The sequence below is a fragment of the Anolis sagrei genome, chromosome X (assembly GCF_037176765.1).
Source record: "Anolis sagrei isolate rAnoSag1 chromosome X, rAnoSag1.mat, whole genome shotgun sequence".
Taxonomy (NCBI): Eukaryota; Metazoa; Chordata; class Lepidosauria; order Squamata; family Dactyloidae; genus Anolis; species Anolis sagrei.
In genome coordinates, this window is record NC_090034.1 from 73756981 (window position 1) to 73771583 (window position 14603).

At 44.3% G+C, this 14603-nt stretch overlaps 1 protein-coding gene across 1 annotated transcript in view; it reads left to right on the forward strand.

The window, feature by feature from the left end:
- Positions 1-14603, forward strand: part of CRYBG2 (crystallin beta-gamma domain containing 2) — a 114304-nt gene that overhangs the window by 48899 nt on the left and 50802 nt on the right. The window contains exons 2-4 of the mRNA XM_060784479.2: positions 2204-5549; positions 11094-11144; positions 12073-12191. Of these exons, the coding sequence (XP_060640462.2) occupies positions 2307-5549; positions 11094-11144; positions 12073-12191 (3413 nt within the window). The 5' untranslated portion in view covers positions 2204-2306. The remainder of the gene's footprint in view (positions 1-2203; positions 5550-11093; positions 11145-12072; positions 12192-14603) is intronic.

The window sequence follows — 14603 nt, forward strand, 5'->3', positions numbered from 1 at the left end:
ATTTATAGTTCACTTACAATCAAAGAGCATTCTGAACTCCAGCAATGATGGAATTGAACCAACCTTGGCACACAGAACCCCCATGACCAACAGAAAATACTAGAAGGATTTGGTGGGCATTGACCTTGAGTTTTGGAGTTGTAGTTTGCCTACATACAAAGAGCATTGTGTACTCAAACAATGATGGATCTGGACCAAAATTACAAAGCAATATAAAAAAATCATAATTTTGGTCCCAAACGTACCCTCAATGTATACATGAGTATATATAGTGATGTGTGTCAAAATTAATGTGGTTGCCTACAAGTTTGCGTTCAGTTGAGCATAAGCTCACACAAATGTGTTTGCCCTTGACTAATTACTGTAGAATTAAAAAGCTTGGAAGGGAGAGGAAGAGCTTGGCAAATGGCTACATTTTTGGATCGACATTCCTAGATTCCTCCAGCAAGTAGAGCTAGTAACCATGGTAGATGAGATACTGAAATGGCTACCAAATGGTCCAAAAGTTAGCTGGAATTGATGCATGGGGAGATTTAAATGTAGGTGCAAAACGTTTAGGACAGTGTATTGTCAAAGGCTTTCATGGCCGGAATCACTGGGTTGTTGTAGGTTTTTCCGGGCTATATGGCCATGTTCTGGAGGCAATTTTTCTCCTGACGTTTCGCCTGCATCTATGGCAAGCATCCTCAGAGGTAGTGAGGTCTGTTGGAACTAGGAAAAAGGGGTTTATATATCTGTGGAATGACCAGGGTGAGACAAAGGACTTTTGTCTGCTGGAGCTAGGTGTGAATGTTTCAGCTGATCACCTTGATTAGCATTCAATGGCTTGGAAGTACCTGGGGGGAATCTTTTGTTGAGAGTGATTTTATGTGCCTGTTTGTTTCCCCTCTGTTGTTTTGCTGTTGTAATTTTTGAGTTTTTTAATACTGGTAACCAGATTTTGTTCATTTTCATGGTTTCTTCCTTTCTGTTGAAATTGTCCACATGCTTGTGGATTTCAATGGCTTCTCTGTGTAGTCTGACATGGTGGTTGTGAGAGTGGTCCAGCACTTCTGTGTTCTCAAATAATATGCTGTGTCCAGGTTGGTTCATCAGGTGCTCTGCTATGGCCGATTTCTCTGGTTGGAGTAGTTTAGGACACTGTTTCTCAATCTTCCTAAAGCTGCGACCCCTTAACACAGTTCCTTATGTTGTGGTGACCCCCAACCATAACATTATTTTCGTTGCTACTACATAACTGTCATTTTGCTGCTGTTAAGAATTGTAATGTAAATATCTGACATGCAGGAGGTATGTTTTTAACTGCACCAAATTTGGCAAAAATACTCGATGTGCCCAAATTTGAGTACTGATGGGGTTGGGGGAAGCTTGATTTTGTCATTTGGGAGTTGTGGCTGCTGGGATTTATAGTTGACCTACAATCAAAGAGCATTCTGAACTCTGCCAATGATGGAATTGAACCAAACTTGGCGCACAGAACTCCCATGATCAACAGAAAATACTGAAAGGGTTGGTGGGCATTGACCTTGAGTTTTGGGGTTGTAGTTCACCTACATCCAGAGAGTACTGTGGACTCAAACAATGATAGATCTGGACCAAACTTGGCACTAATACTCAATATGCCCAAATGTGAACACTGGTAGAGTTTGGGGAAAATAGACGTTGACATTTGGGAGTTGTAGTTGCTGGGGTTTATAGTTCAACTACAATCAAAGAGCATTTTGAACCCCATCAATGATAGAACTGGGCTAAATTTCCCACACAGGACCCCATATGGCTTGAAGGAACTCCCTCCAGCCCCGCATGCTCTCCCTTGTTTGCACGTATGCATCATGCTGCCATGCGCTGAGAATATCTGCTCTCCCCTTCCTGCTTGGAGTGTCAGAAACAGCCCCCCCCCCTTTGTCTGGGAGGCCAGCCAATCACATCGGAGGAGGGCTTTTGGTGGAAGGATTCACCGTCTGTTTCCAAAAAGGAAGAGAACCACAGGCAGAGAGATCTTCAGCCTTCTCTGCCAAAGGGGTTCCTAAGACCATCAGAAATATATGTTTTCTGATGGTCTTTGGCGACCCCTCTGAAATCTCCTCATGACCCCCCCCCCCCCGGAGTCTTGCCCCCCAGGTTGAGAAATGCTGGTTTAGGGGATCTTTTGATTCTCACAAACCTAACTGTTCGTCTTCTCTCTCATATTCTACTTCTCTAGATTTTGCAAATCGGGTGGAATTCCTCAGGCATCCAGCAAAAGGGAGTTGTCCCCCGAAAGACCGTGTGACATCCAGAGAGGTCTGCTTCCCATTCAGTGCAACATGGAAAAGGCCGCAGTTAGCACCCACCGGCTAGGGAGGTCCAATGAGAATACTTCATTCAAGTGGAAGAAAACACCTACTGAGCTGTCCCCTCAAGAAGAGAAATCTTCCCTTGGCAAAGCGACATCCCACAAGACAGAGAGAGGGGGTTCTCGGTCCCAAAGCCCATCTCGAGTGTCTGTGCTCCTTGAGGCCTGGGAGAAGGGGCTTGTAGGGACAGACGCTCTTGACTCGCCCTCTGCCGCAGACAACAGGCGCACCACTTCCACCGTGCACAGCAGACGCTTGCGTTTCTCCAAAGAAACTTCTCAACCCCATTTCCCTTCAAATGCCAAGAGTTCTGTTTCACCAAGTCATTCACCGGTGGATGCCAAGCGATCTGTTTCTCCAGCTGGGGGCAAAAGATGCTTTTCTCCAGCAGAGAACAGGAGCCCTCTTTCTCCGACCCATCCTCAGACAGATTCAAAGCGGTCCCGTTCACCGGCAGAAGCCAAACGAGCTCTTTCTCCAGTCAGTGCCAGGCAGATCCTTCCTCCAATAGAAAGCAGGCGGTCTTTTTTCCTAGAAGAAGCTAAGAAGTCCCAGGCTCAGGCAGAACCTAGACCTTCCTTTTCCCGAGCAGAGAAGAGGCGGTCTCGTCCTCCAGCAGATACTAGGCGGTCTCCTTCACCTGCCCGGACGAGGCGCTCCCATTCCCCGTCAAATGTCAGGCGAGCTCTTTCTCCATCAAACACCAGGTACGCTTGCCAACCTGGAGATGCTCGCTCGCGCCGCTCCTCAGGAGATGTCCAGAGCCCGCCTTCTCCAACAGAAGGCAGATACTCCTTTTCCATGGTAGAAAGCTATGACTCTCCCTCCCCAGTGTCTCCTTCTCCAGACACCAGGTCCTTGCCTTCTGTGGCAGATATCAGGCGCTTATACTCCTCAGGAAATGCCAAGCACTCACATAACTCAGCGGAAGGTAGCAATATGTCTTCCTCGGCCACGACTAGGTCCTCATCCTCTCTGGTAGAGAGAAGGTACCCATCTTCCTCAACTGAAGCCCCTTCTCTGGTGGATTCCAAGTGGCCATTTTCTGCTTCAGAAGCCACAGGTGCTGATGCCAAGTTCTCATGTTCTCCAACGGATAGCAAGCGCTCTCCTTCCCCGAATGATTCGAGAAGTTTTTCTCCCATTTCATCTGGGAAGCGTTCTCGTTCCCTCAGCCCTCAGAAAGATTGCACAACTCACGGGCCTGTGTTTGCTCAAGTATATTCCCCAGACACTAAACCAAATCTCCTTATGACGACAAAAAAGAAAGAAACAAATGACACAGCAGCAGCCCAGTCCCAAGGAGAAAGCTGCAGCGGTGTTGCAACTAACACCCACCTGAAGAGAGAGATCCTCATCTCAAATGGATCCCAGGAGGAAAATCTCTCTGCCACCAGGGCAGCAGAGTCCCAGAGGAAAAGCGATGATGCATCAAATAGCACCAACACTGCTACAGGGACAGGATCATCCAGTGCCACGAACACCCAACCTTCTGCGGGGCCTTGTGTGTTGAGTCCCTTGCCCCGTGTTGTTAGCTCCAGCACTGTCGCAAGATCTCAAACCCAGTGGTACTCTCCCAAGAGTGGCAACATGGTTGTATATAGATCGGAAAGGCAAGTCATTGTACCGCAAGGTGGGACTGCCACTGTCTACAGAGCCGGGCGAGAGATTGTCATGTCCAGCTCTGGGACAGGAAGTGGGGACAAATCCCAGCAAGAGAAGTCCTTTGCCTCCCGTTCTGTTGTCTCAAGTGTTTCACCTAATGAGAACAGCCAACCTCAGGATGGTGTCCCTGAGTCCAAGTCTCCCCAGTTCGTCTCTACAGCCTTCTCTGATGCTTCTAATCACTCTACAGCAAGTTCGCAGCCAGGAAGCAGTGTGACTCAATCTAGAAATGCCGGCATGAGCGATGCCCAGAGGGAAAGGTGTACAATTTCACCAACTCCTGCATTCACATCAAACGGAGATGCTACCACATTTGGGGAGGGAGTTGCTCCTCAGAGAGACTACAGCCGCAACATCAAACCTGTCTTCAGGACACACGGCAGCTTGTTTGCAGAGAGCAGGTCTGAAAAGGAAAAGAGCACAATGGCAAATGGGACAGCACTAGACAGTCATAAATCAAGGGGGGAGATGGCCACTTTATCTGGAGGCCAGGATATCCTTCTAGAGAATAAGGAACTCACCAGGTGGACTGAGGTAACTGAAGAACAACAAGGCCCAAGAAAAGATTCACCAGTATTTCCATCACAGCCAAGCACAACGTTTGCTGAGACCACAACCTCCTCTCAGAAACCTCCAAGTCATGATCATGGAAACAGCAACAGGGTGGCAGAATCAGAGCCAGAGGAGTATGTGGACATGGAGCTTTTTGTAGACACTCTCCGTAACATGGGGCCTGCTGAATGCCGAAAGTCTTTGAAGCACCTGCCCAGGACTCCCCGCCTTACCACTCTTGCAAGGAACACTTCCCTTCCTCCCATCCATGAAGACCACATCACACTCAAGTCACAAGTTCCTCCCTCATCCGTTCCTGGAGAGTTGCTAGCTGTCACTGAAGAGAACTCAGAAGAAAGAGAGGGGCTCAAGTACGACGGCACAGGCCTTCCTGAGGAAGGAATAGAGGAAATCGAGAACCCTTATCTCAGCATGGATGAACAATTTCACAATGAAGATCAGGCCAGGATGTATTACCCTTGGGAAAGTAGAACATTCAGGAACGAAGAGGAATTTGGGTCTTTCCTGGGGAAGTTGCACCAAGGACCTGGGGATCAGGAAACCATTATGGGCCCAAATGTCGTCGTGACCAATCAGAACAACCTAATCAGATCCAACGTCCTCAAAGGGGTCTCTCTCCTGTCTGGTCTCCCTGACAAGAAGACGGCGGATGATAATAAGCCTTATTCCCGCTTGGATAACAGCCTCCTATACAGCAGGTTCATCTCTCCAGAGAAATCCCAATTCAGAGATGCAATGAAAGGGAATGATATGAGGTGTCCTATTGTTTTGATGAACCCAACTAACCCAAAGGAATGCCAGACCTTCTCAAGTGGGGCTCGAATGGAAAACACGTATGAACTTCGGAGTGCTGAGCTGCAACCATCGGTGAGGCGAGCGGAGCCTTCCTACCGGGTGCTGGGGGCAAGCCGGAGTGCCAAGGAGATGGCTGCTCGCTCCAAAGGCACCGAGACCCCATCCCGGCCAGAGGTTCAGGTGAGCAAATGTCAGTTGTATGGTGAGGTAAGCAATTTGAGCTGGCTTCCTCTCAGTGATAAGACAGCCTAGATCAGGCATGGGCAAACTTTATAACTTGAGGGCCACATGGTGGACCGATGCGGGGTGGGTGGGCCAGGAGGGGTTCCCCCCCCCCCCAAGTCCCCTCGCTGCCCTTTCCTCCCCTTCCTCTTCTCTTTCAGTGGTAGAAAGTGAAGGAAAGATGGGAAATGTTTGGATCCCTTGGTCAGGATGAGATGGTGGATGGGAGAGAAAGAGTGCATCCATTAAACCCCATATTGCCTACTCCTGATCTATAATCCTTGAGCTGGAAGAGACCCCCAAGGGCCATCCAGTCCAACCCCCTGCCATGCAAGCAGCACTCCCAATAGACAGCCTCTGGGAAAGGCCTCCAGAGAAGGAGACTCCACCACACTTCGAGGCAGCCTAGGCCACTTTCCAACAGTTCTTACTCTCAGGAAGTTCTTCCTAATATTTTCAGTTGGCTCTCTTTCCCTGGCATTTGAAACCATTGCTCCCTCGTGCCCTGGTCTCTTGAGCAGTAGAAAGTCAGTTTTCCTCCTTCCTCCTCCTCAATGGGACATCCATTTAAATCTTGAAACATGGTTCTCATGTTCCCTCTCTATCTCTGCTTCTCCCCAGGAGGAAAAGAGGAAGGAAGAAGAGAAGGGAAGGAGGGAGGAAGAGAAGGATAGAAGAGAAGAGAGGGAAGGAGAGATGGAGGAAAGAGAGATAGAAGGAAAGACAAAAGGGAAGGAAGGAAAGAAGGATGAAAGGGAGGGTGGGGGGGGGGGGGGGAGAGGAGGAAGGAAGGAAAGAGAGAAGAAAGGAAGGATAGAATGGTAAGAGAGAGGAGGGCCTGAGAAAAGAGCCCAAGGGGTCACATCTGGTCCCTGGGCCTGGGTTTGCCCATACCTGGCCTAGATTATTCTGAGAGCACTGGAAAAAAGTGTACTCTTTGATGTCTGTGACCTCTGTGTGCATTTCTTTGCAAGTGTGTTGAGTTAGTCTACTGTGCTGCAGTACATGCTGCCGCTCCAGTTCCAAGCACACTTCAAAGTGCTGGTTTTGACCTACAAAACCCTATACGGTTCCGGTCCAGCGTATCTGTCCGAACGTATCTCGCTCTGCGTCCCGCCTCGGAGTTTAAGATCTTCTGGGGAGGCCCTGCTCTCGGCCCCACCTCTATCACAAGTGAGGTTGGTGGGGACGAGGAGCAGGGCCTTCTCGGTGGTGGCCCCTCACCTGTGGAATTCACTCCCCGGGGAAATTAGGTCATCGACATCCCTCCTCTCTTTTAGAAGGAAATTAAAAACATGGATATGGGACCAGGCTTTTGGGTAATCTGGCAGATGGACAAAGGACAATTGACGACCAGAATTGATAGGATTTGACAATGTGGAATGAATCTACGGACTCTGAGCTGGCTAACGTTGAGCATTAGATTGGTTTTATTGATGATTATGTGGAATTGATTGATTGTTTTTAATTGTTTTAATTGCTGTTTATATATGTTTTTATCTTATTGTTGTGCTGGCATCGAATTGTGCCTTTTGTAAGCCGCCCTGAGTCCCCCCTTGGGGGTTGAGAAGGGCGGGGTAGAAATGCGTGAAATAAATAAATACATACATACATGTAACCTGGGCTTTTCTGTCCCTGGAATTCTATACTGGGCATTTCTACCTTCAGCCTGGAATTTCTGGCACAGTGTCAGGTGGAGGCCAAGAGGTCTGTGCCAAACCTGCCTTCAAAGGGATGATGATTACAAGGTCAGAACCACTCAGCTCTCCCTGGGTGATGGTATGCTTGAACAAAGGATGCAAGAACTTAACCGTCATTATGTTGTTGTTTATTTTCCACAAATGGCTGCTAAAGAGTCAGTGATGCTCATTAAAAGAGTGGAATGGAAGGCAGGGGGTCCTCTTCAGACTGGAACAAGGAGGAGATGCACCTGACTTAAAGACTGCAAGATTACACTTACAAACCAAGTCATAGCAAAGATTTTGGAGCAATGGGCAGTTGACTAAAACAAATAAAAGACATCACATTTAGAACAAACATGTTACAGGTTGAGTGCCCCTTATCTGAAATGCTTGGATCCAGAATGTATTATTTATTTACTTACTTATTTAATTTATATACCACTTTTCTCCCCCGGGAGGAGGAGACAAATGACTTAAAGCTGTTTCCATCATATTTACGACAAAATAATTAATTACTAGCATATGTACCTCACCCAGGGAGCAGGGTGAGTTCCCACTGTTAGCCCCAGTTTTGCCAACACAGCAGTTTGAAAACATGCAAATATGAGTAGATCAATAGGAACTTCTTCTGCGGGATGGCAACGGTGCTCCATGCAGTCATGCTGGCCACATGACCTTGGAGGTGTCTACAGACAATGCTGGTGCTTTGGTTTAGACATAGAAATGAGCACCACCCTCCATAGTCAAATACTAGGCTTGGGCGGTTTCGTTCGTTAATTTCGTAATTCGGTATTAATTCGTATTTACATTAGCTTACAATCCAATATTGAGCCATGCAGGAATAGTGTGAGGAGTAAATTAGATTTGAAACATTTTTTTCAATTTATTTCGTAATTATTTAGTAATTATTTCGTAATTATTTTGTAATTATTCCGTAATTATTTTGGCATGTCTGGTGCAAGTTTTATAGTTGTTGTTTGTTTTATCACACCAACAGTCAACAACAGAGGGAGAGGGAAGCTTCAGAAGTTCCCCCTGTCCCATTTGGAGGTTTTTTTAGCATATTGCGCAATCGCGTCCGCCATTAACGAATCGATTCGTAATTATACGAAATTTTGTATATTTCGAAATTTTTAAAAGGAAAATTTCGGAATTATTAGAACCAGATTTTTCCGTGGTTACCCAAGCCTATCAAATACGACTAGACTTAATGTCAATGGAAACCTTTACCTTTAACATACATATAAAAACCTAGCATAAAAGTGACAGTACCATATAACTATAGATTAAACCATTAAACAAAAACGGAAACATTTAGACATTTAAAACATGGAATTAAGAACATATTAATGTAAACATTAAAATCACATCATCCACAAACAGTTGTCCGAGGCCTTTCCAAGTGTCAATTGCACATAATCCTGTTCGTTTCTTGTTCTGCTTACTTGCCCAAAGGCTTGATCTCACATCAATGTCTTTACTTGCAAACCAAGAGGGAGAGCACTGATCTAATTTCATTAGGGAGGGAATTCCAGAGCCAAGGGGCCACCACTGAGAAAGCCCTGTCTCATTCCTACCCGTCACGTCTGCAAAGGAGGTGGGATCGAGAGCAGGGCCTCCCTAAACAATCTTAACCTTCTAGATGGTTCATAGAGAGAGATACATTCAGACAGGTAAGCTGGACTGGAACTATTTAGGGCTTTATAGGCTAAGGCACCACTTTGAATTGTGCTCGATAGCAGACTTGTAGCCAATGAAGCTGGCGTAACAGGGCAGTTGTATGCTCCCTGTACCCCATTCCGGTAAGCCATCTGGCTGCCACCCATTGGACCAACTGGAGCTTCCGAACAGTCTTCAAAGGCAATCTCAGAAACATTCTTATTTCTGAATTTCCCAGATTTTTAATAATCATCATCATCATCATCATCATCATAACTTTATTCTTATATCCCGACACCATCTCCCCGAAGGGACTCCAGGCGGCTTACATGCGGCATAGAACAAGGGTTACAGGAACAATTAAAAACAAGAACAAGAACAATTAAAAATATATAACAAGAAAATATAATTAAAACAATAAACTAGACAGTAAAACGACATAAAAAGACATCAGCTGACATCAACAACCAGTAGCCAGGAACAGTGTGCATGTTCTGATTTCAGATTTTTGAATAAATTATGAATACTTACATATTCCTTACAGAGAGAGGTCAACCCTCCTGTTCAAGGAGCTCCATTGGCTGCCATTCATTTTCCGATCCCAATTCAAGGTGCAGGTGCTCACCTACAAAGACCTAAACGGAGAGGCCCTGCTCTCGATCCCACCTGCATCGCAGGCGCGTTTGGTGGGGACGAGGGACAGGGCCTTCTCTGTGGTGGTCCCCCCAACTCTGGAACTCTCTCCCCAAGGACATCAGACAAGCCCTGACGTTGGCTGTCTTTAGGAAGAACCTGAAAACCTGGCTGTTCCAGTGTGCCTTTCCAGAATAGGAAACTCCTGATATTAAGCCCAATTGCACTTTACTAGAGACTCAGGATTACCTGCACATTGCACCTACCTCCATATATCTCTACATATTACCTGTCAAGTTCAGCATTTTCATTTTTGTCCATTACATTTGGCCCGGCCTTTGGTTTTAATTATGTCACGGTATTATTGTTTTACTGTTTTATTGTTTTGCTTGATGTTTGTTATTTGCTTTTGAGTTTATTGTGTATTGTATGTCATTGATTGTTGGTGGCCTTGGTCTTTGTGAGCCGCATTGAGTCCTACGGGAGATTTTGCGGGGTATAAATAAAGATAATAATAATAATAATAATAATAATAATAATAATAATAATAATATATGCAATAAAATATCTTTTAACTGGGATGCGACAGAATTTCCCCACATGCCTTTCACGAAGAGCTTCAAAAAGCTTCATTTTGAAGCTAAGTAAAGGTAAAAGTTTCCCCTGACATTAAGTCTAGTCATGTCTGACTCGGAGGAGTGGTGCTCATCTCCATTTCTAAGCCGAAGAACCAGCGTTGTCTGTAGATGTCTCCAAGGTCATGGTGGCCAGCATCATGACTGCTTGGAGTGCTGCCGTTACCTTCCCGTAGAAGCGGTACCTATAGATCTACTCACATTTGCATGCTTTCGAACTGCTAGGTTGGCAGAAGCTGGGCCTAACAGCAGGAGCTCACCCTGCTTCCTGGATTTGAACCGCCAACCTTTCGGTCAGCAAGTTCAGCAGCTCAGCGGTTTAATTAGTTGCGCCACTGATTGATCCTAACCTCCTCCACAAATCTTTAATGGCCACTGTAGCTTTTCCAAGTTTTGCCTTTATTATACTATTCATCCTTTTTAAAAAGAAGAGGGAAGATATCAAGGACAAGGAGTGAATGCCATATAATTTTGGGGCAGGAGGACAATTTGATTAGAGGAAGGACTAGTAGCAGAAAGTATTTAGGTATCATAACAGAATCGAACCAAGGGTACAGTTGTAATGTATTTCAAAACCAGAAGCGACTTGCAGCAAAAAGTAGCTAATAATTCAATTCTCGTGCCATTTCTCCTGCTGAAAATCCGATGTGCCCCACAAAGTGCTATTTGCTGCATTCATATTCTAGATTCTTTCATCCAGTCTCCACCCTCCCCGAAAGAAAATGTTTACTCAAACACTTTTCTTTAAATATGTGTGTGAGTGCTTGTCTTTGGCATGTGATATTAGGAATGGAAATAGAGAAAGAGATGATGTAAAACCAGATGTATCTGACATATAAAGCTCCGATTTGTTTTGTTTCTCATCCAAGTTCCAATTTTATTTTTAAATTCAGCTGCAAGAAGAAAGTAAAACAGTCAAGAAGGTGAACGTGCGACCAGGGAAGGTATGGAAGCCAAATGATATTTGGGAGATGGGTGTGAGGTGGAAATGATATCATCACAGGAAAGAGTTATCTTGGGGAACAAGAAATGCCAGAATCCCCCAGTGACACTGTGGATTGTGTGGCATAATGTAAAATAAACCACGTGTAGTTCACGTTTGATCAGCCCACACACTGCCTTGCCAGAGAAAGAAAATATGCCGTGCAGGTGAATAGTAAAGAACAAGTAGTTTTACTCTTTGTAGTTCAGAACAACATATGTACAATGTGATCAGTTGCATCAACTCACACAATATATTGTTGAAGTCTTTCATGGCTGGAATCACTGGGTAAGTATTTCGGGCTGTATGGCCATGTTCCAGAAGCATTCTCTCCTGACCTTTCGCCTGCATCTATGGCAGGTGAAACCCCATTTTCCTGGTTTCCAACAGACCTCACAACCTCTGAGGATGCCTGCTATAGAGCCAGGCAAAATGTCAGGAGAGAATGCTTCTGGAACATAGTCATACAACTTCTGGACCATGGCCATACAGCCCGAAAAATTTACAACAACCCAGTCACATAATGCCCTTTCTATGAGAGATTTAAAATGGTCTTTCTTTGTCCATAGGGATAAATTCTGTCAGCCACACATGAAGCAAGCGCACACTCCAAACTTTGTCTCTCTCTGCTTCTGCATAGCTAAAGCCTGAACAAAAATGTAACAGTGTCCAAAAGTCCCAGGCTCAGCCAGCTCCCCGGACATTGCCCGACTAATCAGCTTCATGCATCTTATTTTACAGTTGACACACACCCACCCACTGATTTTCTGCATGCTCCAACCGATTGGGGGGTTTTGTCCAAAAAGTAATGTTTACACGTTCTTGATATTGCATTGTTGGTAACCTTCTCCCTCTTTTTCCTTTATTTCTCTCTTACTTGCTAATTATAGATCATTCTGTACTCAGAGTCAGGCTTTGGGGGAGAAAAGAGGGAAATCTGGGGCGATGTTCCAGATGCCACAGCCTGGCCTCTCTCCCAAACCATTTCCATCCGCGTGGTCCGAGGAGGGTAAGCGAACATTTGCTTGACTTGTTGTGACCTAGATACAAACAGGTGGAAAATCAGGCTCTGGGTTGAAATGGGGGAAAATCCCTGAAAGAAAATATAACAGGTTGGACATGATGACTATGACTATCATGAAACTCACTGGGTGGCCTTGAGGTAGTCACCTACTCCATCAACCTGTCTTACTTTCCATCCTACTGATAAAAATAAGGGCTCCTCCAGAAGACAGAAATGTTTCTGAAACTATTGAGAGTTTCTACTTCTCAGATTTATTGAAGGTTGAGGATTCCTTATCTGAAATGATTAGAACCAGAAGTGTTTTGGATTTGAGGAGTTTGGAAAATCTGTATTTGCATACACAGTATGACCTCCGTATCCAAAGGAAATACATTCCAGAAAGTATCACGGAAATGGGAAACTGTGGAAAATAGTGAGCCCAATTGAATATGTGTTACTGTATATAAGCCGACCCAAATATAAGCCGAGGCATCTAATTTTTCCACAAAAAATTGGGAAAAATTATTGACTCGAGTATAAGCCAAGGGTGGGAAATGCAGCAGCTACTGGTAAATTTCAAAATAGAAATAGACACCCATAAAATTACATTGATCGAGGCATCTGGAGGTTGAGTGTTTTTGAATATTTACCATATTTCAAAGAAAAACAGTTAACTAGTTCTGTAAGTGGAAAAGTAGGGTCAACAAAAACAATATAGTATCAACAATAATTTACTACTGTGACTACTACCACAACTACTACTAATAATAATAATAGAACGTCATTTGTATCCCACCCTATCCCCCATGGGGACTCAGGCCGGCTTCCAACATAGTAATAGGCAAACATTGAATGCCTATATAAACAATGCAGAACTGGATATTAATCTATAATTATATATACTAATTTCACACATGCATTTCCCCCTGAAACATTTGCAAATCCTCTCTTCATATATGAATATTAGGCTTGGGTAACTACGGAAAAATTTGGTTCTAAACTCATTTCGTTTTTAGGGGGGTTTTGTGTTTCGTTTTTTAAAAGAATTCCGAAATTTTTCTTTAAAAAAGTTTGAAATATACGAAATTTCGTAAAATTATGAAATAATTACGAAACAATTACGAATCGATTCGTTAATGGCAGACGTGATTGTGCAATATGCTAAAAAACCCTCCAAATGGGACAGGGGGAACTTCTGGAGCTTCCCTCTCCCTCTGTTGTTGACTGTTGGTGTGATAATTTATTTTTTATCACTGATAAAACAAACAACAACCCTAAAACTTGCACCAGACATACAGAAATAATTTCGAAACAATTTCGAAACAATATTGAAACAATTATGAAACAATTACGAAATAAATTGAAAAAAATGTTTCGATTTTTAATTACTCCTGCATGGCTCAATATCGGATCGTAAGCTAATTTAAATACGAATTAATAACGAATTACGAAATTAACGAACGAAACCGCCCAAGCCTAATGAATATATATATATATATATATATATATATATATAGTCAGAGATTGACGATACCCAGCGGAAGGAATGCTAGATCAAGCAGACACTGGGTTGCAAAATAAGGACTCTGCAGGCTAAGTACATACATCAGACATGTCTTTCTACAGCGAGCTACAATTCAGAACTAGTCAAAACCGAAAGCCTCTTCACATCTGCTTATCTTCTCTTGCTGAGACTGGCTACTCCCTTCTGTTCTCAGCAAGAACAAACCTTATCTTACTTTTCTCAAGTTCACTTAATCACAGCCTCAAAGTATAAACATTTCTGCACAGCATTTATAATTCACAGTGGCATCCATCTTTGCAATACATAGAAGCACATTGAAAAACATCACACCAAATTTGGCGACAAAATGTGTCACTACACAAGGAGTGACGATCACTCAAAAAATTGTGATTTTGTCATTTGGGAGTTGTAGATTATAGTTCACCTATAATCAAAGAGCATTCTGAACTCCACCAACGATGGACTTGAACCAAACTTGGCACACAGGCCTCCCATGACCAACAGAAAATGCAAGCAGCATTTGGTAGGCATTGACCTTGAGTTTGGGAGTTGTAGTTCACCTACATCCAGAGACTACCGTGGACTCAAACAATGATGGATCTGGACCAAACTTGGCACAAATATTCCATATGCCCAAATATGAACACAGATGGAGTTTGGGGAAAATAGACCTTGGCATTTGGGAGTTGTAGTTACTGGGATTTATAGTTCACCTACATTCAAAGAGCATTCTGAATGAACCCCACAAATGACAGAACTGGGGCAAACTTCCCACACAGAACCCCCATGACCAACAGAAAATACTTAAAGCCATCCAGTCCAACTCCCTTCACCAGGGCAAGAAAACGTAATCAAAGCCCTCCTGACAGAGAGCCATCCAGCCATAGATATAG